The sequence below is a fragment of the Cyprinodon variegatus genome, unplaced genomic scaffold (assembly GCF_000732505.1).
Source record: "Cyprinodon variegatus isolate N-32 unplaced genomic scaffold, C_variegatus-1.0 Scaffold816, whole genome shotgun sequence".
Classification (NCBI taxonomy): Eukaryota; Metazoa; Chordata; class Actinopteri; order Cyprinodontiformes; family Cyprinodontidae; genus Cyprinodon; species Cyprinodon variegatus.
Window position 1 is genome coordinate 121,960 of NW_015151269.1, and position 21,531 is coordinate 143,490.

At 40.4% G+C, this 21,531-nt stretch overlaps 1 protein-coding gene across 1 annotated transcript in view; it reads right to left on the reverse strand.

Annotated features, from left to right (window-relative positions):
- LOC107098846 (multiple epidermal growth factor-like domains protein 11) overlaps positions 1 to 21,531 on the reverse strand; it is a 177,937-nt gene that overhangs the window by 96,446 nt on the left and 59,960 nt on the right. The window contains 1 exon segment of the mRNA XM_015396704.1: positions 15,415 to 15,507. Coding sequence (XP_015252190.1) covers positions 15,415 to 15,507 — 93 coding nt within the window.

Here is a 21,531-nt window from a genome sequence, read left to right on the forward strand (position 1 = left end):
CTAACCAGTATTTTCGCCCCTTCCCAAAATTACTTCAACGGAAGGTTTCCAGATGGATATGCGGAGCAAATCCATCTGGCGGAGTCAGGTTAAGTAGATGCAGGATCGTTGCCTAATTTGTAGCATTCTAGGCGGCATATTTTGTGGAGTCGTCGCAAGCTGTATCAAGCCCTGCCTACAGGCGCAGCCACGTTTTGCTTATTACTAGGGAATTCTGAACCCATAGAAACATTATGTTAAAGAGGCGGAGCTCAGGCATTTCCTTCATGATATAGCTGAGAAATGACTACTTCTCCATCTTACTTTCCTCAGATTCAAGCCAAAATATGTATGTATAATTCTGATCCTGTACAGGACAGAATAAATCCAGAATATTCCGGTTCATTGCAGCTGGAGCATTTTTCTCCTGCACTTGTTTGGCATTAATGGAGTTCCGTATAAACAGGTTAATTAGAGAGTCCTGCCTGGAAGCACAGAGTGGCTCAGCAGGAGGAATCTTTATTCAGCTGCAGATTGACTTCAACAGCAACAACATTGAAAAACCCTGGAAAACAGGAGGCAAACAAACAGCAGTAAGGCTGAGGAGGAGCCCGGCCATAGATGAGACCATCAGATGTTCAGTTTGTTCTGCAGGAATCAGACAGAAGCTCAGCAGCAGCAGCAGGTATGTTTTTACATCAGCTTCTGATATTCAGTGTCTGGCAGGGTTTGCATGCAGGACATGAGTACCTGTCCTGTGAAGAGATGCTTTGTCTCCTCTCCTCTAATTAACTTCATCAGTTTAACTTTCTGGTTGACTTTACTGCAGGGGAAATGTAAAACACTAGCACGTCCTGCGGGACTCAGGCGCTCCTGCTGAAGCCCTTGAACTCGACGACTCCTCGATAAAAACACTAAATAAGGAAGGAGAGAGAGCGCTGGCGTCTAATTGTTACAGGAGGTAATCTTCATGGAGGGCCACTGCTCCTTTTCAGCTCCCAGCAGCCTATCAGCTCCAGCTGCTGGCTTACTTCATGCCTTCCTGGACTCAATTGCTTGCTGCAGGTTTGAAATTGGCTTCTCTTTGTCTCCCAAAGGAGGGATGACCTTCCCTTCCCGTTCAGGACTGTGTAGACTCTGCCCTTGCACCGGCGGGGATCGAAAACTCAGGAATCCTGTCACGTCCAAATCCAACCTGTCGCCTTGCCTTTCTCTGGTCTTCTTACAAAGAATTTCACCTTGTAAAGCTGCTTGCTCTCCCTCCTGCAACTTCTTTATCTGCCGCGTTTCATGAACCAATGTTTTCCAAAGCGGAGGAACCCACCCGCTGGAGTAAACCACCCTTAATCTGTAAATCCACAACAGGTTATCCGCTGCCAACATCTTAAATACAGCAGATTTAAAAGCACTGAAAAAATCAAAACCATACAACAATCAGGAAATAATGCTTTTATGTAAAAATAAACCAGGTAGCAACTCTAATAGGAGGAATGCATGTGAGGGATTTAATATTTTAATTATTAATATTGTATTAAAGTATTTAAGACTGTAAGAAAAGTATTTTATTCCCAGAACTTTACTTGCAAGATTTGTAGAAAGCTAATCTACATAGAACAATAAAAAAATAACCTATAATTAGTCTCTTATTTTGCCCTACTTTGTGCTCTTAATAAAAAACCTGCAGCATCAGAGCTGCATTCGCAGCCTCCATGTTTGTGCTCTTTAAATCTTAAATCAGATGTTACAGGATGCATCATAAGACAATTAGTAAATATTTGACACCATATCATATTACCTATCTGATCTTCAAATATTCTACCTGCATCAGTTTGCTTCTCTTTTTATAATTAGTAAAGCTGCTTTTAGTTGCATATTTCTGCAACTTTATAGCTGGAGGAAAAATCAATGATTTATGGATCCAAAGCAAGTTTCTAAATGATCAGAAAGTTTTAATTGGAAGCTCGTTATTTATTTGAGTTTTCAGATGCAGAAAATCATGATTCCTTTGCTAAAAAGAGGATTCATGTTTACTAACAGGAAATTGGATTATAGGGTGTTTTTTTGTAAATTATTACAACATACACTTATATATGAAAATGTTAAAAGTCTAAAATGGCTCCTGGTTAGAAGTATGACTAATGTGAAACAACTATTACTGGGTGCACTTCAACACTTTTCAGGACCATATATTTTTGTCAAATGTGAAAAGATGCACAGAAAATTTAAAACTTTTGATTTTACTGTTCAGGTTTTTTTTTTTCTTCCCTTAATTTAATCATGAGAGTAATTTCCCTCTGGGATTATTAAAGTATTTCTGATTCTGATTCTTCTAAATTCCAACCCTCTTCCATGGTCCTGTATTACAGGTTGGCGAAATGGTTCTGGCTCAGAACCTCAGAAGGGTGGTACCAAGAGAAATTAAACATCAGATCAGGAGAGAAAACCTATGACTGAAGACAGACCATCTGCCCCGCTTTAGGAATGTGAGCTAACCATGAGCCGTTTCCTGCAGAGACTGATCTCTTATCCGGGATGGAAATAGTGAAAGCATGAGGGAACACACGCATACCAATGCTGATGGAAAGCCGAGCTGCGCTGTGATGGATCTGCAGCTCAGAGCTGCACAGTGACACCAGGCGATAAGGAGACGGAGCGATCAGCGGCGTGCTTTTCCCAACGCAGAAGTAAGCAGGAAACTGCGGTTTAACTTAGTGGGGTGAACACAGCCCCGTTCACCAGCCCATTCTGAGCTCCTCTGCTCATGTCTGTCTGAGGTCAGAGGATATTTCTATGTCCTTTTCCATCAGCAGGAATCCAGCTCTGATGGATTAATTTAGATGAAAACCAGAGGAAGCAAACGGAGATGCTGCTAAATCCTCTGCTGTTTGACTCATTCAGAGATGGTGAACAGATACTGATGGCTGAACATGTTGTTCATTATACAAGGAAAAGTCTTTAGTTCTTTTTCCTCATCTCAAACATTAAACTTTCATTCATTAAAGAAGAAACAACCAACCAGAGAAGCTAATGAGAAAAAAAATGAAAAGTTGGCATAATCTGCTCAGACTTCTATATCCATGACAACCAACGGAACCTGTGAACACCTTTAACACGCGTGCTTGCTTGTAAAAGACCCACAGAGCTTCAACAATGTACCCTCTGGTGGAGTTATATGTCCTTCCTGACCTCTTCATCTGACCTATTTGGAGCTCCGCGCAAAGACGACCTGCTCTACTGGTCGGTTCCACTGTGGACGGTCCATCCAATCCCACATGCTGTCAGACTGATGAAACCAAAGCAGAGTAATGCTCAGAATAAACAAACACCTAACGGATGGTTTGGTCACTTTGTGCACCGTGACCTCCTCGCCGTACCGGAGTGTTCTGGAGCTAAATGTGAGTCCATCTGGCCTACAGTGGCAGAACAATAGTCCCAAACACAACAGAAGTGCTGGAAAGAAGCAGAGGTCCAGTCCAAGTCTAACCTGACTCCGCCAGATGGATTTGCTCCGCATATCCATCTGGAAAACTTCCGTTGAAGTAATTTTTGGAAGGGGCGAAAATACTGGTTAGCTGATTGGCCTATGTTGGTGATAGACGGGCCAAATGAACCAATCAGATCAACAAAGCATATGACGTACTAACAGAGCGACGTTGAAGAGGAGCCAATTGATAGATCAAACTCTTGCCGAAACCAGTCGGGAGAAGAGCAAAAACATCTTTTCCTCTGAGAAAAGCCTCCAGATCAGTGTTTTGCTCTTCTTTCAGTGAAGAAATACTCTGTAATTCCGATAAAACTTGCTCAATAGCCACGCTAACGCTAGTTTCATCGGCTGAAGCCGCCATGTTCTTTAGACTGAACTGTCGCGCTTCTCGTTGCGTCACACCTCAACCAGCCTCAAAGCCAACGCTGATTGGATGTTCCTTTGGCGAACTGCTACAAATTTTCTTTAACGGAGAGTCTCCAGACTGATCTGCGAGTGAAACCTTGAAAGCTCGCAAGATCAGGATGGTCTCACGAGGCTAGTCCAAGTCTAGATAACTATTATTATAGAACAGAGAATTTAATATTCAGGGACATAATTCCTAATAGTCAAAATGATTAATCTGCTACACCCACAACGCAGCAATTATCCTCCCTGCAGCTGATTTCTTCAGGGATCCCCATCATGTTTCCTAGCAGACTTCCTCCTCTCATCTGATTTTTCTTTTCTTCAATAATTTTCCTCATCATAATCAAAATATGCGCAGGACATGCTCATTTTTCCCCTCCTCCTCTTCTCTTTGCAGCTTCGCTGTCTCCTCTGTGTCTCTTTTACCTGGCAAAGCAAACTGGACCCTGGTTTTCACAGAACACGTCTGAGCGGCTCGTTACCGAGAACAAACCTGCTCACCTCAATGTTTCATTAAGGCTTTAATGGCACACTGTATCTGGGAAATTACACGGATTTACTGTCGAATGTTTGTGCAGGGAACATAATTGATGCATTAAGCGTCATGTTCTGTATTTTCCAGCTGAGAGGACAAGCAGAACCTTTGCAGTGATATGATGTTGTTTTTCTTTCGACCCAGACAGTTTCGTTTTGCTTTAAAGTTTTTTTTTAATAGGATAATCGAGAACTTCTGCTGAATTAGCTTTATTTTTCCTGTTTTTTTATCTACTCGCTATGATTGAGGGGAACTCAGGGCAGCGCTCTACTAACAAACAAAGGTTAACAACACTGTGTGTAATGAAATTTACCAAACAACATTAATTTGTACCTTATTAAAAATCTCTTTCATCTTTAATCAGGACAGAAAATAAACGTTACCATAAGAAGATCCTGCCCTGCACTGAACTTATGAAATTTGTTGGTCTGATGATATATTTCTGACTTTCGACTTTTTCTGATTTTTGTAGATTTATTGCTGCTTTGTAAAAACAGGCAAAGGTAAGAAAAAAAAAGGAGGCAGCATTTAATAAATAGAATGAAACTAGATTTAATTTAAAGCAGAGAGCTAGTTCACCTCCTGCTGGACATTAGGTGGTGCAATCACGCTCCCCCCCTCTTTTTACAACCTTTTTACTTTTTGCCAGCTTAGAGGTTACAAAAGGCTTGACCCGGGACAGGTGCACCCTCATACAGCGAGGGAGGTGGAGGCGGATGAACAGTAAAAAGAAACTGGGCGGAGCTAAGCAGGTGAATGGAATGAACCATTAAGCCAGTCATCAGTACCAAGATCACACAGCTGTTCATCCTCCTTTATCCTGTTTTTTTTTTACTTGAATCTGAGATCTAGTGCAGAGCCTTCTCGTGTCCACGGCGGCAGCATAACCACTATTAAATATTTATGAATACTGTACCCGTCAAAATGTGTGAAACAACTTTGTATATAGCATAATGCACCTGTTTTTTTGTAATTGGGCCCTTGATTTTACGTTATTCCATCATGTTCTACTCACCCATATGTGTTTTGTGTCTTTTGGAGCCATTCTGAAGATATTCCGTTCCAAGTAACGTCTCCTTTTGGGCAACAACTTGAAGCACAAACTAAACTGTTCATAATTAATTCTTTATGGTACGCCAGCATTCATAACATGTAGTCGATTCACTGTCTGCCAGACATCCGTGGTTATATTTTTTATATTTGTATTTTTTTTTAAACAAAGCGGAGTAGGTATGACATCATCCGCGCGCCGGACTGGAGTTGTGACAGGCAGCCCGGGCCACAGGCGGCTACGCTCTAGACCTTCTATTCATTCTAGCTAATCTGAATCGTTTAATTCCATTTGGAGAGCGAGATCATCTGTGGTAGTAGCACTAGACGTCTTCCAGGCATGTGAGTAAAACTAGCAGCGGCTCAGTGGACAGGAAGAATGAACGGTAGCCGCCGCACGCCGATGACGTCATACACACTCCGCTTCATTTTTAAAAGATATAGATATAAAAATATAACCGCGGATGTCTGTGGGACAGTGATTCGCCTACATGTTATGAATGCTGGCGAAACAAAAAGAATAAATTATGAGCAGTTCAGTTTGTGCCTTCAAGTCATTCCCCCATAGGAAGACGTTACTTAGATATAACGGAATATCTTCAGAACGGCTCCAAACGACACAAAACTCATATGGGTGAGTAGAAAATGATGTAATAACCTAAATCCAGCGCCTGATGTAAAAAAAAATAAATAAATAAATAAAACTGTGTTTCCCTTTAAATAATAATTTTGTTCTGCACCAATGTAGAACATATGCAGATTTATTATTTTAAAAAAAGCTTGGACCTTTAAGAGTTTTAAGCTTCCCAGGACGGGTTCTCAGAATAAACTGGGAACAAACTGGCACTTAACAGGAAGCAGTAGTCAGAAAACAGCAAAGCAGGAAGTATTCTAATGAAGGAACACCAGATGGACCTTCAAGCTACACATGAAACTTCCAGAATGAGATAAAAAGAGAGTTTTGTGCTAAAACTCTTCCAGCACAGTAGAAATCCAATGCTTTATTTTGTTGTTTAAAAATCACTAATCAGTGATCACCACTGGATCTGCCTCGTCTACAAACTCATCAAGCAGCTTCATGATTCCAAGCAGCCAGACTCCAGTAGAGAAACATTAAGCCTTTATTGGTACATATTACAGCTAAATTCAAGCAAGCAGCAAACATCATGAAGGAGGCGACACTAAAGAAGCTTCAAGGATTAAAGAGAGGAACTGAACCATGTGAGACAAATGTGATCAGGGGAAAACAAATCCACTGATATCAGAAAACAAACTCTGAGCTTTGGGTAACAAACAACATCTGCTGCAGAGGAAAGATTCACTGTGTTTTTGAGGCAGGGGGTGAGCTGGGATAAAAATGCTGCTTCCAACCTGCAGATTAAATAGAACACCTTGGATGGAGTCCTGATGAACAAAGGATGAGACGTAAAGTCACCCGGAAAGATTTACCAAACCTCTGCTGTGGCAATGACAACAGGTAAACATCAAGGGGACACAAGTTTCTGCCCTTATTAGGACTCCGTTTAATCTCCATTTGCATTTATAAGCCTAACTGGTTACCAGTATATTCTAAATCTGTTCCAGTAACTATAAACCCCTGAAGACACTGGCTGACTACAACTTCTTAATCTATGGTTAGATGTTTTTTCCATGTCACACTGACTGCATATAGAGAGGCTCCGGCTGCGCAGGATGAGCAGATCTATACAGATTTGTGCTATATTATGCTGGTGAATTGCTGGTCGCCAGTACATCGCAGGGCACAAAGACACACAACCATTCACGTACACACCTAAGGAGAATTTAGAGAAGCCAATTAACCTAACAGTCATGTTTTTGGACTGTGGGAGGAAGCCGGAGTACCCAGAGAGAACCCATGCATTCTCGTGGAGAACATGCAAACTCCATGCAGAAAGACCCCGGGCCGAAAATTGAACACAGAACTTTCTTGCTGCAAGGCAGCAGTGCTACCCCCTGCGCCACTAAGCAGCCCAGTTCCGCTTCCCCCTGCAGGAAATCATCCCCATTGATTTTCAATGAGCGCTAACGCCACGACCTCTAAGGCACCATTTTCTGTCAGATTGGATGCAGGTGTGTTGTGGGACTACCTAAAACAACTAGAAAAAGACATGGTAATCAACCGTTCAGTTTCTCTTAGATTATATTCAAGGGAGGACATTCCATGCTTAAATGGATTCCCAAAAATTCACAGGAAGTAACAAAACTCATAGCCATAGTCAGCAGCATTAACTCAGTAACATACAACATTGCTTAACAGCTTAATAATATTTTAGCCCCCTTGGTGGGAAACAAGCCCCATCACATAGAAAACTCCAAAGACTTTGCAAACAAAGTCAAACATTTAAAGATGGAGCCAGGAGAAACCCTGGTGTCTTTTGATGTTTCTTCTCTTTTCACGTGCATACCTATAATCAGAGCAAGAAGAACAGCACCAAGTCACTGGTTTACATATGTAGGTGACACATTCATCAAAATCCAGTGGAAGCTCACCATTCCTTAGGGGCGGACATGTTCTCCCATTTCTCCCATATTTTGTAGGCCAAAACAAGACTTTGTTTTTGGTCCACACTATAAAGCCTCAAACTCAATGCCAATTCTGACATTTTAAATTGAAAAAGCTTACTGAATTGGAAACAAAACATCTTTAAACTTGGAAAGTCTTTCAGTGTTGAGCTCCAGATGCATTGCTGCAGATCCAGCCCATCAGGGCAACAACCTGCCTGTCCCACTTCCATCAGAAAACCGTTAAGCAACATTTCATTCATTTTCAAAGCTGTGAAAACAATCACCCCACCTGGAGCCAGATGCTGACACCCCATCTTAGATTTTGATGACTTTAACAAAACAACAACAAAAAGAACATAAACTCTCCGCGAGGCCTCAGATATCAACTTTCCAGAACATAGGTCCCAGCTTTGGGTCTAGCGGCAGACAGCAGCCGCGTTCAGTCCGAATAAGATGCACATTTTGAGAAAACTCTTAAAAGTCAAAAAAGGAAAATGTGTTGTTTTTTGCATTTCTGTCCGTTGAAGCGAGTTAATGAGGCCATGCAAAGGGTGATGTCATCAAATGTTTATGTTGCACTGGGCAGAAGTGAGAAGTAGAGTTAGCAAACTAGCCAAACCACAGATCAACGGTGGACCAACGATTTACTGAATGTGTTTTAACAGACTTTATCATGTCAACTAGCATTAGCATAGGCTCATAGAGACACAGAGAAGTGTGACTCCAGTGATGCATTCGGGATGCCAGCTCCAGAGGAAACAGCTGAACAGTCATGTGAGGAAAATCTTGGTGTTTCCAGCTCTACTTTACTCCATTCCTGCTTTTTTGAAAAGTCAAAAACAATCTGAACTTAGCGTAAAAAAATGCTTTTTTTTGCAAAATTCAGTAACTGGATCCGAATTCTGCTATTTCTATGGAGCTTTTCTAATGTAATAGTTAAAGCTGGGCAGAGAAAAAAAGGTCTACTGTCTCTACCTACGTGAACCCTGCAAAGTTAATGACTGGGTGCAATCAGTTGGTTTTCCTCTGATAGAAAACTTTCTACCAATCTGACTGGATGATCTGGTTGAATTGGGACCTCAGATGACATGTCCCCCGATAAATTATGACTTCCACCTAAAGTTAATATCTATACTGAGGTGCACCTTATCCTGTACACAGACAGACAGACAGACAGACAGACAGACAGACAGACAGACAGACAGACAGACAGACAGACAGACAGACAGACAGAAGCTCCTTGGTTGAGGTCATAAACTGAATGTAAAGAATGAGGCTTTTGCTGCTTTGTACGTTTGAGTGTATCAGTATAGAGACGTGCTTGAAAACCTCTGAGGAAATATTAGATCAGGCCTTTCTGCTTCCTGATGACGAGTCTGAAGAGGAAGCAATCTGTAACAAGAGCAGGGCGCATCCACACCTCGGGCTGCAACACATTTATGGGTGAATAAAAACAAGTGTGTGAAAAACGGAGCTGTTTGCTGAGAGGGCAGAACCACTCTGGTACTGGTTCCTCTTGCAAACACTTCAAACTGTTTGAATAAAGTTACTCTAGTTTAACAGTGCTCTGCGTTTTCACATTTGTCAGATCATGAGTGTTCTCCACTGCGAAAATATCTTCCCTCCATTTATTTATGGGTTATCACTTTTTTCAGTTATCTAATAAAGCAATCAGCTGGGGGAATGTTGAGCGATTGGCACACCCTCCCTTCTTAAAGCCAATCAGAGCAGTACTGTGACAATTAACTGGAGGATGAAATACACCCTAGATGCCTTTATTCTGCAAGAATAGCCTGCTGACAGTCTGCCTTCATTCTTCTGTTAGTTCAGTATGGAACGTATATAGTGGCTCTCTGAGCTAAAGCTCGAATTAGCAAGAGAGCTCTGGCATCCATTGTGGCTTTGGGCTTCATCCTTGTAGGACTAGAGAGGCTAGTGGAGATGGAGTTCCAGTGTCCCTGTGACCCCAGGTGGAACAAAGCCTTTTCTTGTCATGTCCATACTCCTGATGCTGATCATCCAGGGATGCAGGTGCAAAGCATCATGCTGTAAAACCTTTTCCACCTCCAGTTTCATTCCCACCATGGTTGGATTGGTGTTGTTGCTCCTGGACGGTCTGTACCTTGCCTGCGCCATGACAACCTGGGAGGGAAGACATGTGCTGATCGACGAGGCAACAAGGGAGAAGTGGTGTGAGCCAACCGTTCACAAGCATTGATGATGTAATCACAGCGGCTGTTTGTGCTTTCTCAGGTGAGTGGGGAGGGGTTTGATGATGTCAGGAATATCTGTTGTTAAACTCTCCACATCTTCATTCATGTCGGGTTATTTTTTTACTTTACAGTGAATTGGACTCATCCCATCTGTGCATTCTGAGCAGAGCGTCTCCTCCAACTGTTTCAATCTTTGCCTCCAACAAAGACATCAAGTATTCTTGACTCTTGCTATTTCTAGTTATTGTGAAATCTCACTGTGATCATGACCAGTTTGAACAAGAGGGCAGATGCCTTCATCATGGAGTCAGCCATGTCTGAGGGACATTTTAATGTCCTTGCAGGTGTTTAGATTCCTGTTTAACCTACGGATGCACGATATTGGGATTTTGGCCGATATCCAATATGCCGATATTTTAAAACTCATGTAGCCGATAACCGATATCGATACTGATGTTAAAGCTGTATCAATCTATTTTACTTTCAAAATCTCATGAAATTTCATCGTTACAAACTCTCGTGATATTTTGCAAATTCTTGTGAGATTTCGTTAGTAAAATAGATCGATACCGCGTCAATATATCAACATATAAAAATATGGCAAAATTTCATGAATTTTCGGGGGATTTCGTAGCATAACGATGACATATAGCGATATTTCATTAGTAAAAGAGATTGATATGGTGTTTTTAAATGGCAATATATCAGCATATGAAGATATTGGGATATTTTAATGTATCAATATTTTTTCCCTCGTCTTTAGAAGTTTTTAAGTCTGTAAAAAAGAAGTTTTTGAGGAAGAAGAAGTAGTATTTTTTTTTTTAGACTTTAGAAACTCAGAAGCTGATCAAATATCGGGTAAAATATCGGTGGGGTGGCCGATGTCCAATATTCAGTTTTAAGGCCGATACAGGCCGATTATATCGTGCATCCCTAGTTCAACCCTAACGGTATTTGTGCAACAATGTTTTATTGATTCGTGTTAGAAGCACTAAAGCCTTCCTTTTAAGGAAACATATAAGAAGGATGTGATTATCTTAACCCTGTAATGCCAAATGTATCATATTTGATACATACAGTTTCTGAAATGTTTTGCATCTGAAACCTTTTGCATAATTTAATGGTAAAAACTTTGCTCCTATTGTACACAATCAGATATACCTGATAACAGAGGGCAGAAGACTACACAAAAAATAATCTTGACTTATCGCATAGTAATAAATTATTAATATCAAAAATGTATTTCTGTTTTTTCTTTTTACATATTTTGTTAAAAGGCCAAATAAGGAATTCAAACCCCCCCAAAAAAGTTTTGTTTTATTCTTGGATCGGGCTTTAAAGGGTTAAAGACAGAGATAAATATTAGGACAAACTTAATGTTGAACTCAGCCTATTAGCTATTGGCTGTCTAGATGGTGTCATCACATAATTTGCATATTTAGTCATACTTTGAAACAGGCTGTTAGGGGAGGAATAATTCTGAGATGAAAGTAAGTGATGAAAAACTCTAAATATGCTAAATAATAAAATAAACCTGTTGAAATAATTCACTTATTTCTAATATTCGTAGTAGTTTGACTCAACCTGAACTACATAAATCAGTTTCATAATGATATGAAATTCAACTAAAATTCAACACCTGATATCTGAGTGCTTTGAAAGTAGGAGGGGCTTAGAAGACCATTACTGCAGAGGGATGAGAGGTTGCACATGTTTTTTTTTTTTACCAAAGCCTGAAATAACTGAAAAAAGATCATTAGTCTTCTTTAAAAAAGGCAACTAGCAACAAATCATAAAGATTATCTAAGTTGGCAGCAGCTGAAGCCCAAGGATGAAACATTAAGCTTCCATAAACCAACATGCCATCATGATGAAAATGTAAGAACTAAGGACAAGAAAACAGCTAGAACTTTTCCGAATCCCTCACCTTTCGACTTATGGCAACTGGAAGTACTTTTGAACATGAAATGGAGACAGAGATCCTGATCTGAGTGTTTGTTTTTTCCTGTTTTTTCCTGTCTTGTCTGGCAGAGAGCACAGAAAATTATCCTCTTAAAATCTTTTTTCTTGATGTTACTTTCACAACTGGAGCAATATGGCTTTTACACGGGAAAAAATCTAAATCCAGATAAGTAATTTTTTCTTAAAATAAGTGCATTTGTTCTTGGATTGAGGAGATAAAAGATACATTTTGCCAATGAAACAAGACTATTTAGATTTAAAATAAGAAAACATAATAGCATTGCCTTATTCCAAGTGCATATTATCTAATTATCTTATTTTAAGAGTAAAAATACTTACTCCATTGGCAAACTTTCTCATTTACCAACTCAAATTAAGGATAAATACACTTAATTTAAGACATTTTTACCTTTTTCAAGATCGTTTTTCCAGTGTACTAAAGAGCTCACAACAAAAAATGCCTTCTAAAAAATACGAAAAAAATATAGTGTTTTAAGTGAATTATTGCTTATTTTTAGCAAAATAATCTGCCAGTGCAGCAAGCAAATGAGACTTGGTAAGATTTCTTAAAACAAGAACATAATATCCAAGTAGTAAGCATCCAAAAAAACTTAAAGTATAAAAATCTATTTTTTCTTTTACTCGTTAAGATTTTTTCTCTTATTTTAAGCAATGCATTCTCATTTATTAGTCATTATTGCTTAGAATTAAATAACCTCTAACCAATTATTGCTCAAAACAAGCATACAACAGGCTTAAAAACAAGGCAAATTTACTTGATACCAGTTCATTTAAAGGCTTAAAACTAGTCTGTTTTTCTTAGCTAGAATTAATTTCATTATTAAGGTCTAGTGAATGTATGGGAAAAATACCCTTGACAAAAACTTCGAAACTTTTTTTTAATTAATATTTTAGCAGAAATGTCACAGAATTAAGCGAAATACCTCTACCTGATGTATGCAGGGCAGCTGGAAGCCTTGAACAGGGAGTGCTGCGAATATTTTATTTTATTTTATTTTTTTTTGACAAAAGACCAATGAGCCTATAGCCCTATTTAAAATGCCATTTTAAAAAATTATTAAATAGATTGATATTCACTATTTTATTTTCATATACACTTCAGTGCACGCAACCAAGGTCTGTAACACACATTTATAAATTGCGCAAAGTATTTTTAATACAGAGAAGAGTGGTAAGAACAGCAGAGAGGATCATCGGGGCTTCTCTTCCCTCCATAAAAGACATTTTGTCCAAGCGCTGCATGTCCTGAGCCTGTAAAATCATCAATGACCCCTCACCCCCCCACTATGGACTGTTCTCCCTGCTGCCCTCTGGGAAACGGCTTTGCAGCATTCGATGCAGGATCAGCAGATTCCAAAACAGTTTCTTCCAAACCGCTATAATACAGCTGAATGTTGATACTGATAACACCAAACCAAAAATACTCCATATTTGCACATACATTTTAATGCTCTGAACATCCATATCAATGCGTTTTTGCAACATGTTTTTTTTTCCTCCCAAACTGTTTAAATTTGATCACTGCTGCACTTAATGGAATGGAAATGTTCATTTACTGTATGAAAAGATGGACTAAATGAATACTCCCGGAGTACCCCCCACAGGACCCCCCCAAAGGACACAGTCTAATGCCTTCTCCAGATCCCCAAAACACATGTAGACTGGTTGGGCAAACTCCCATGCACCCTGCAGGATCCTGCTGAGGGTGTAGAGCTGATCCAGTGTTCCACCACCAGGATGAAAACCACACGCTCCTCTTGAATCTGAGATCCGACTATCCGAAGGACCCTCCTTTCCAGAACCCCGGAATACAGCTTACAAGGGAGGCTTAAGAGTGTGATTCCTCTGTAGTTGGAACACACCCTCCGGTCCCCTTTTTTAATTAACTTCTTGAACTAACTCAGGTTCCTTCCCCACCAGAGAGAAAACATTCCACATCCCAAGAGCCAGCTTCTTGAGCCGAGGATCAGAACGCCAAGGTCCCTTCCCTCGATTGCTATCCATCACACATTGGCCCCTCCTACAGGTGGTAAGCCCATTGGAAGGGGGACCCATGTTTTCTCTTCGGGCCCGGCCGGGTTCCATGGGTAAAAGCCCGGCCACCAGGCCCTCGCCATTTGTCTTACTCATCATCAGAGATCTTGAGGCTATGGATAGAATCACTGTCTGGCCCTCTAATGATTTACCAGTTTTTTAACATTAATCTTTCCTGCAGAAGGTGCAGGTTGCACCATTTAATGTGATAAAACCGTGAAGCTGTTCATGCAGCTGCTTTCTTTATCTTTCCTACCTGCTGTCATGACTGATCAATGGTTCAGAAGATCTAATTCACTTTATGACACAAATCAACCATTATAGTTTATTCAAAGCTCACAACCTAAGAATAATAAACAGAGACTATCATCGTTCTAAACACAGATATATACACGCACTATACACTATAAACACACACATTATATATATATATATATATATATATATATATATATATATATACACATGTATACATATGTATACAGCTATCCAGGGTGTGCCCAGCCTCTCACCCAAAGTGTACCGACCCCTCCCCAGGCAGCAGGTCTAGAAGATGAGTGGATGTTTTAACCTTTATTCAGGCAGCAATTATTTATTTGGGGCAAAGATTGGAATTTATCCGTTTGGAAATCTTTTTACACAAGTTAACTTTTTTTTTTTTTTTAACATTCCAGTTGTTGAAACTAACTATTGTTCCTAACTTTTGCTTAATGATTTAAATATTACGATAATAGTTCTATTTTTCTCAAATCCCTAAAATCCCAAAAACATAATTAAACACAGATAATACACAAACATTAGTATTTATATAGCATGGTCTGACTGCATGAATAGCGCTGTAGAGCAGAACTGTTACCTTCTAGAAGCTGAACGTTATTTCTGCTCGGCTCGTCGTCTATTCCTTCCTCTTATTCCTAAACACTTCTTCCTGTTCCAACATCTTTGCTGCTATTGGTCTATTTATTTTACTGTATTTTCTGTATTTTATTGCCTCATATATGTCTTGGTTTCCTCTATTTTATGGACTCATGCAACACTTATGTCCCTCTGGGTGTGTAAAATGTTCTATACATAAATAAAAGGAAATGTGATGGGCATTGACCCCCCCCCCCCAGAGACCCCACATGTGCAGGCCATGCTCTCCTCATAATAAACTCTGATGCCTCCAGCTTTGGGAGTCTTCCCAGGTTTTCTGTACTCACCGCTGGAGCAGTCCAGCCCCCCCCAACCGGGCTCACACTGGCAGGTATCAGGAGAGACGCAGCGACCGTGGACACACTCCTCTGTGCACAACGCTGCAGAAAAACAGGAGGAAACAGATCAGTTGAATTCATAAGAAAACATGAATGAAGTTCAGGCAGAGGGACACTATTAGGAATCCAGTTTGTGCGGGTTGTTTGTGTGTTTTTTCTCCCTCCACCACTAGGTGGTGCCCTGTCCTCGTTGGCTCTCCTGCACACCTGCGGCTCGTTGGATCATTACTGAGGAGAATTTGAGCAGTGGACTGTCACTACCTCGACGCCAGAGTGCTTGCCAGTTTTGGGTAATCTACCCAAGCTGAGTTTAGCTGAGTCTAACCTGAGCCTTTGCTTCTCTGAGTCTAACATTGTTTTTGCCTTTCGGCAGGAAGCCTTCCTGTGTAACTGGATGCCTGGCCTTCTCCCCCTGGAAGGATTAACTGAGTTCACCCTGAGTTGGGGAAACATCCACATGTGCCGTTCAAGTCCCTTTCGGAAATCCAAGTGAGAGTCCGCTGCATTGCTCCTCAGGGTCCAACGAATGTCTACCTATCCGCTCTCCAACAAGTTCCCTCTTCTCTGGATAAACCCACATTGACTGGGTACAAGGATTAACAAGAACCCCCTCAAATGTGAGTCCCGCTTCCACAGAACTCAAACCTCAGTCAATTTTCCAACGGTCCCTGAACTGATCACTGTGATCTCCCCTCCAGACTTTCCAGTTCCGGTTCACCAGTTGACAGGGTTCCAGAACCAAATCCTGTACAATTACCTCAATAAACCTGTTTGACTTGTGTTCTCTGAGTGGTTCTCTGCATGTGGGTCAGATCCCTTAAAACAATCATGACAGACCCTACTAGGAAGACTGGCCTCTGCAGAGGAAGCCCTACAGGGTGTGTGAAGGTCATGAAGGTTCCGAGGAAGCAGAAAACTTCCGAAGAATTTTTTTATTAATTTGACCTCTTAATACAATTTTTTCCCCTGAAACCTTATCTTATTTTTATGTCTTATGTTTGATCAAAGCGGCTTTATCCAGTGTTAGAATAATATCTATGCTTAAAAGATGCGACAGGTGTTTGAATCAGTAACCTTCTGAGGAGGACAAATAAAAACAAAGCCTCTGACCTCCTGACGCTGCTAACTGTGTGATTTCTCTCACTGGCTCCAGGTTTCCATAAAACATTAGAGAGGCAGCGATTCATCCATCAAGACTTTAGATTCTGGATGGTTTTAGTATTTATTTATTCACCCACCTGCACTAAAATCTCCCCAGTGCCCTGATAAGAAGGGATATCTGCATTGTACAGCAGACAGATAAGGAAAGTCTGACGTTCATTTTTCACCCTGAGATGGTTTCATATTTCATTATGACACAACTTCACGGCTGAGAGTAATCAGACACAATCAGACGCCTCAGAACAAACATCTCCACTGCTGAGGAATGGAGCAGCTTTATGCTGCGTCTCCTTCTGCTGATATCTCACAATGAGGAAGAGGATGTCACCTGTAGGAGGAGGAGGAAGAACTGAGCATGGGAGAACTCAGGTTAAATATCCTGACCTCTAGCGTTTTATGCCTCGTTTACTTCCCAGATGGAGAAAACAGCTTCATGGAAGGAACTTCGAGGAAGACGGGAAGTATAAATGTTTATTACTCCAGTATATGAATAAATCCTACTGTTTAAAAACACTTCTGTAGAAGATAGAGGATCACTTTAAGCTTTTACTCAAGTAAAAGTGTAAAATGCAACATTTTTAAAAACTACTTAAAGTATAAAAGTAAAAGTAATGCAGGAAAAAATGTTAAGGACAAAAGCTTTACTGCACTACCCTATTAAAGGAACATGTTTCTACAATTCTACAAAACTAATGGTAACAGTGTCAAATTAAATTTTGCATCATGTTGAAAAACTATTTATTTTGGTACGTGGCGAACAACAAGTTGGGGCAGCACCGAGTCCAACCACAAAGAAATTACGTATTGTCTGGATGAAACTTATTATTTTCAGTGTTTATATTTTTTAAAATACCAACGGGCCATGATAAAAATGAGCTTAAATGAAACAAAACTAACAAATCTATTTTTAAAATGTAAGCAGGAGAAGTAAATAGTTACATCTACAACCTGAGCCTCAGCCTGGGGGTTCCACTCTATGGAAGAGCTCCTGTGTGGTACCAGTTCCTAAAACGCTGCACGCCAAGGAACCGGCCCAGTTTAGACCAGTAACCCTGACCTCCCCCCTGATAAAGACCATGGAGCGCCTCATCCTAGCTCACCTTTGCACCATGGTGCAAGGTGCACTGCAGTTGCAGGATGCCATCATCTATCTGCTGCAGTAGGCACTCACCCACCTGGAGACCACTGCACTGGAAAAAATCTAAATCTAGATAACTAATTTTTTCTTAAAATAAGTGCATTTGTTCTTGAATTGAGGAGGTAAAAGAGACATTTTGCCAATGGAACAAGACAATTTACATTTAAAATAAGAAAAACACAATTGCATTGTCTTATTTCAAGTGCATTTTATCTAATTATCTTATTTTAAGAGTAAAAATACTCATTTCATTGGCAAACTATCTCATTTACCTACTTAAAATAAGTATACATACACTTAATTTAAGAAATGTTTACTTGCTTCTACATCGTTTTTGTAGTGTGGGAGTGCAGTGAGAGTCATGTTCTTTGATTTCCAGCGCTTTCAACACCATCAGACCAAAGCTGCTGAGGGGGAAGCCTGGAGGACGCTGGAGTGGACAGACATCTTGCTGCCTGGACCATCAACTACCTCAATGAACGCCCTCAGTACGTGTGGCTGCATGCCTTTCAGTCAGAGGTGGCAGTCTGTAAAACGGTGAGGAGAAAGGGTAAAGAGGAACAGTGCCCCACCATTCCTCTTCACCCTTTACACCTCAGACTTCACCTACATGACAGCTGCCATCTCCAGAAGTTCTACGATGACTCTGCCATCGTAGGCTGTGTTTCTGAGGGGACAGAGCTGGAGTATCAATCGGTCATCATGAACTTTGTGGACTAGTGTGAGAAGAACCACCTGTGTCTTAACACCAGTAAGATCAAAGAGAGGGTGATCGACTTCAGGAGAAAACCCCCACATAACTCCCCCATGAACATTCGAGGGCAGGACATAGAAACTGTGGAGAGTTTAAAATCCTTGGGTGTTCAAGTCAATAATAAACTGGATTGGACTCATAACACCAACTCCCTGTATAAGAAGGGCCAGAGCCGCCTCAACCACCTGAGGATGCTGAGGTCCTTCAGAGTGAGGAGGCCCCTGCTTAAAAACCTTCTATGACTCTGTGGTGGCGTCAGCCATCCTCTACGGGTCTGCTGGGCCCCTGGCAGCGCAGAGCGGGACAGAAAGAGATGAATTTAACTGGTGAGAAAGGCCTTTTCTGTCCTAGGCTGCACTCTGGACTTAGTGGATGAAGTGGCTGAGAGGAGGATGCTGTCCAAGCTTACATGCATCTTGGAGAACACCTTCCACCCTCTGCACCAGACTGTAGAGGAGCAGAGCAGCTCCTTTAGTGAAAGACTTCTACACCCTGTTTGTAAAAAAGAGCACTACTGCAGGTCATTCTTCCCTACTGCTACCAGACTCTACAATGTGACACTACAACAGCAATAACTTGAGCAATGTATAATGTGCAATCACTATTTAATACCCTGTGCAATAACCCTTTTCTCTTTAAATTTGACACCCAGTGCATTAACCATAAATATGTATACATATACATCTATATAAATACCCACGTTAACACCCTGTGCAATAAACCTGCATAATAATAATGCTTAAAAAAACTTCAACTGTCAATCAATAAATGATAGTCAACCAATGAATTGTTAATTAAAATTGTCTAAAAAATAATTACTGCACTAAAGTATAGATAGACAACATTTCTACTGAAGTAAGGAAGTATTTGTACTTTGTTACTTGAGGCCTCTGGATTTCAGGGTGTTTTTATTTTTCTGCAGAGACTTTTTCATTTGATTAGTTCATTTATATTTCAAAATAAAAACATCTAATAATCTAAAATTGTTCAGAAAAAGAGGAAATCCTTAAAATCCCAACAAACACTGGAACATTTAATATATATGAGGAGGAGAGTGAATCTTGTTTAGGTATCGTTTCAAGCAAAGAGCAGGTTTAAAAATGTAACAATTCAAATTTAATCCAGAAAGGAAATTAAAATTTTCCCTAAACCTGATTCCATGTTTTAGTGGAAGCTCATATCTACAGAAGTTATTTTCCTTAGACAGAAAACGTTGAACCAATTGGATTGGATGATCCGTTTGAAATGTTCACGGCCTTGAGATGACATGATGTGAGGCAGATTTTCCCGTCTGGGATTCAGGATTTAAAATCAGGTAGAAAGTCATGGAGTCCACCGCCCTTAGATGACAGAGATCTAAAAACTTCAGAAATAAATAATCAGGCTCTGAATTCAGACAGAAAATCTCTCAAAAAAAAAAGGACTGCAGATTTTTTTAACTTTTTAAGTTGGTGAATTTGTTTCATTTTTTTTTTGTAGGAAACTGGATTGGAAAAAGAGCACAACAGCACCAAATTCACTAATAAACACCTTTTCCGTGTTATTCCTGGTGCAGCAAGGCGTCGTTGAGGACACAAACTCTCTAAGCTGTTTGTCAGCAGGATTTTAAGGAATGTGGAACCATTGAGGTTTGCAGGATGTCAAATGGAGAAAATCAGCCATGGATGCTCTCCAAAACCTCCTCAGAAGGCGTCAGATTCTTCTTATTGTTCCAGAGCAAAACAATAATTTCAACTTTTTATAATTTCTCTTGTATCCTTCAGGTTATTTCCCAGACAGCTCAGATAACGTCCCTGCTACACCTTAAAGATCTCCACTACTGTCCCCCGTTTTCTCACATTATATATCAGGAACAACATGCAGGAACCATGTGAGCATGAGAGGACTGCAAGCTGACCTGAAGCCTCATGAAAACTTTAATCATTTCAACATCGAGCTGCTTTTCCCAGCCATGAGGGGCTGAAAGTAAAGCGCTGGAGTAAGAAGACTCTGTGATGACGGAGCAGACGGAGGTAAAGATGGATTTTATGCTTTTTCAGCCACAGAGGGGTCATATTTTGTAGATTTATTCCAGCAGAGTGTTCACAATTCACAGCTTTCTTTTCCTTCAGGGTCTCCACCAGTCAGCCAGCAAGGATGGAGGGGAGGATGGGGGCTTTTTTTCAAAAATCTGGTTTTGCCTTGTTTGGAAATTGGATTATATAATTTTTTTGGAGTGATGGATGCTCTCTGTGTGTTCAGGGTGGACAATCAGCTTTTTTTCTGGATCATATTCCCATTAATAAAGCTGCTTCGGGTTTCCTCACATCATAACTGCCGGCATCCATCCCTCAAAAAAGACAGCAAATCTTCCCTTCCAAGATTTATTTCTCTTTTCAGGCGGCGTTCTGCACAAACATGTCCATGATCACATTTATATTTCTGTGAACTTTTGAATGAGCGAGGCTTTCTTTAAGCTGAGCGAGCTCACTATTCATACAGATTCCGTGCTTCATGCAGAGTTTGCACATCTATTCTATCAAACCGCCTTGAGAAAAATAAAGGTTTTGCACATTAAAAACCAGGATTGAAAACATGTTGCATCGCTCTGTGGCGACAGCCACATTTCCAGCTGCCATTATGCAGCCATTCATGGGAAAATCTCTGTATTTATGTGTGTTTGTGTAAATTCCATCCTAAAAAGCATTTAGCTGTGCTGTTGGCCACTAGTGTGAAACATGTACAGTCTGCTGAAAGGTGGCGGTTATTATAATGAGAGGGAAAAAATCTGCTCCACTGCTGACTTTAGTCATTTCAAACAGGAATATCCTAGAAGGTCTAAATTATAATTATAATTGTCTCTTTCAGTGGAAGCAGCTATGGATGCAGATAAATTCAAAAATGTATTAAAATAATACATTAGAAAATACAAATAAAAAAATAATCCTATAGATTATTAAGGTGTGCAGTAAGATCACGGGTGTTCAACAGAAAAACGTGACTGAAATGTATGAAGATCAGGTAACCAGGAAGG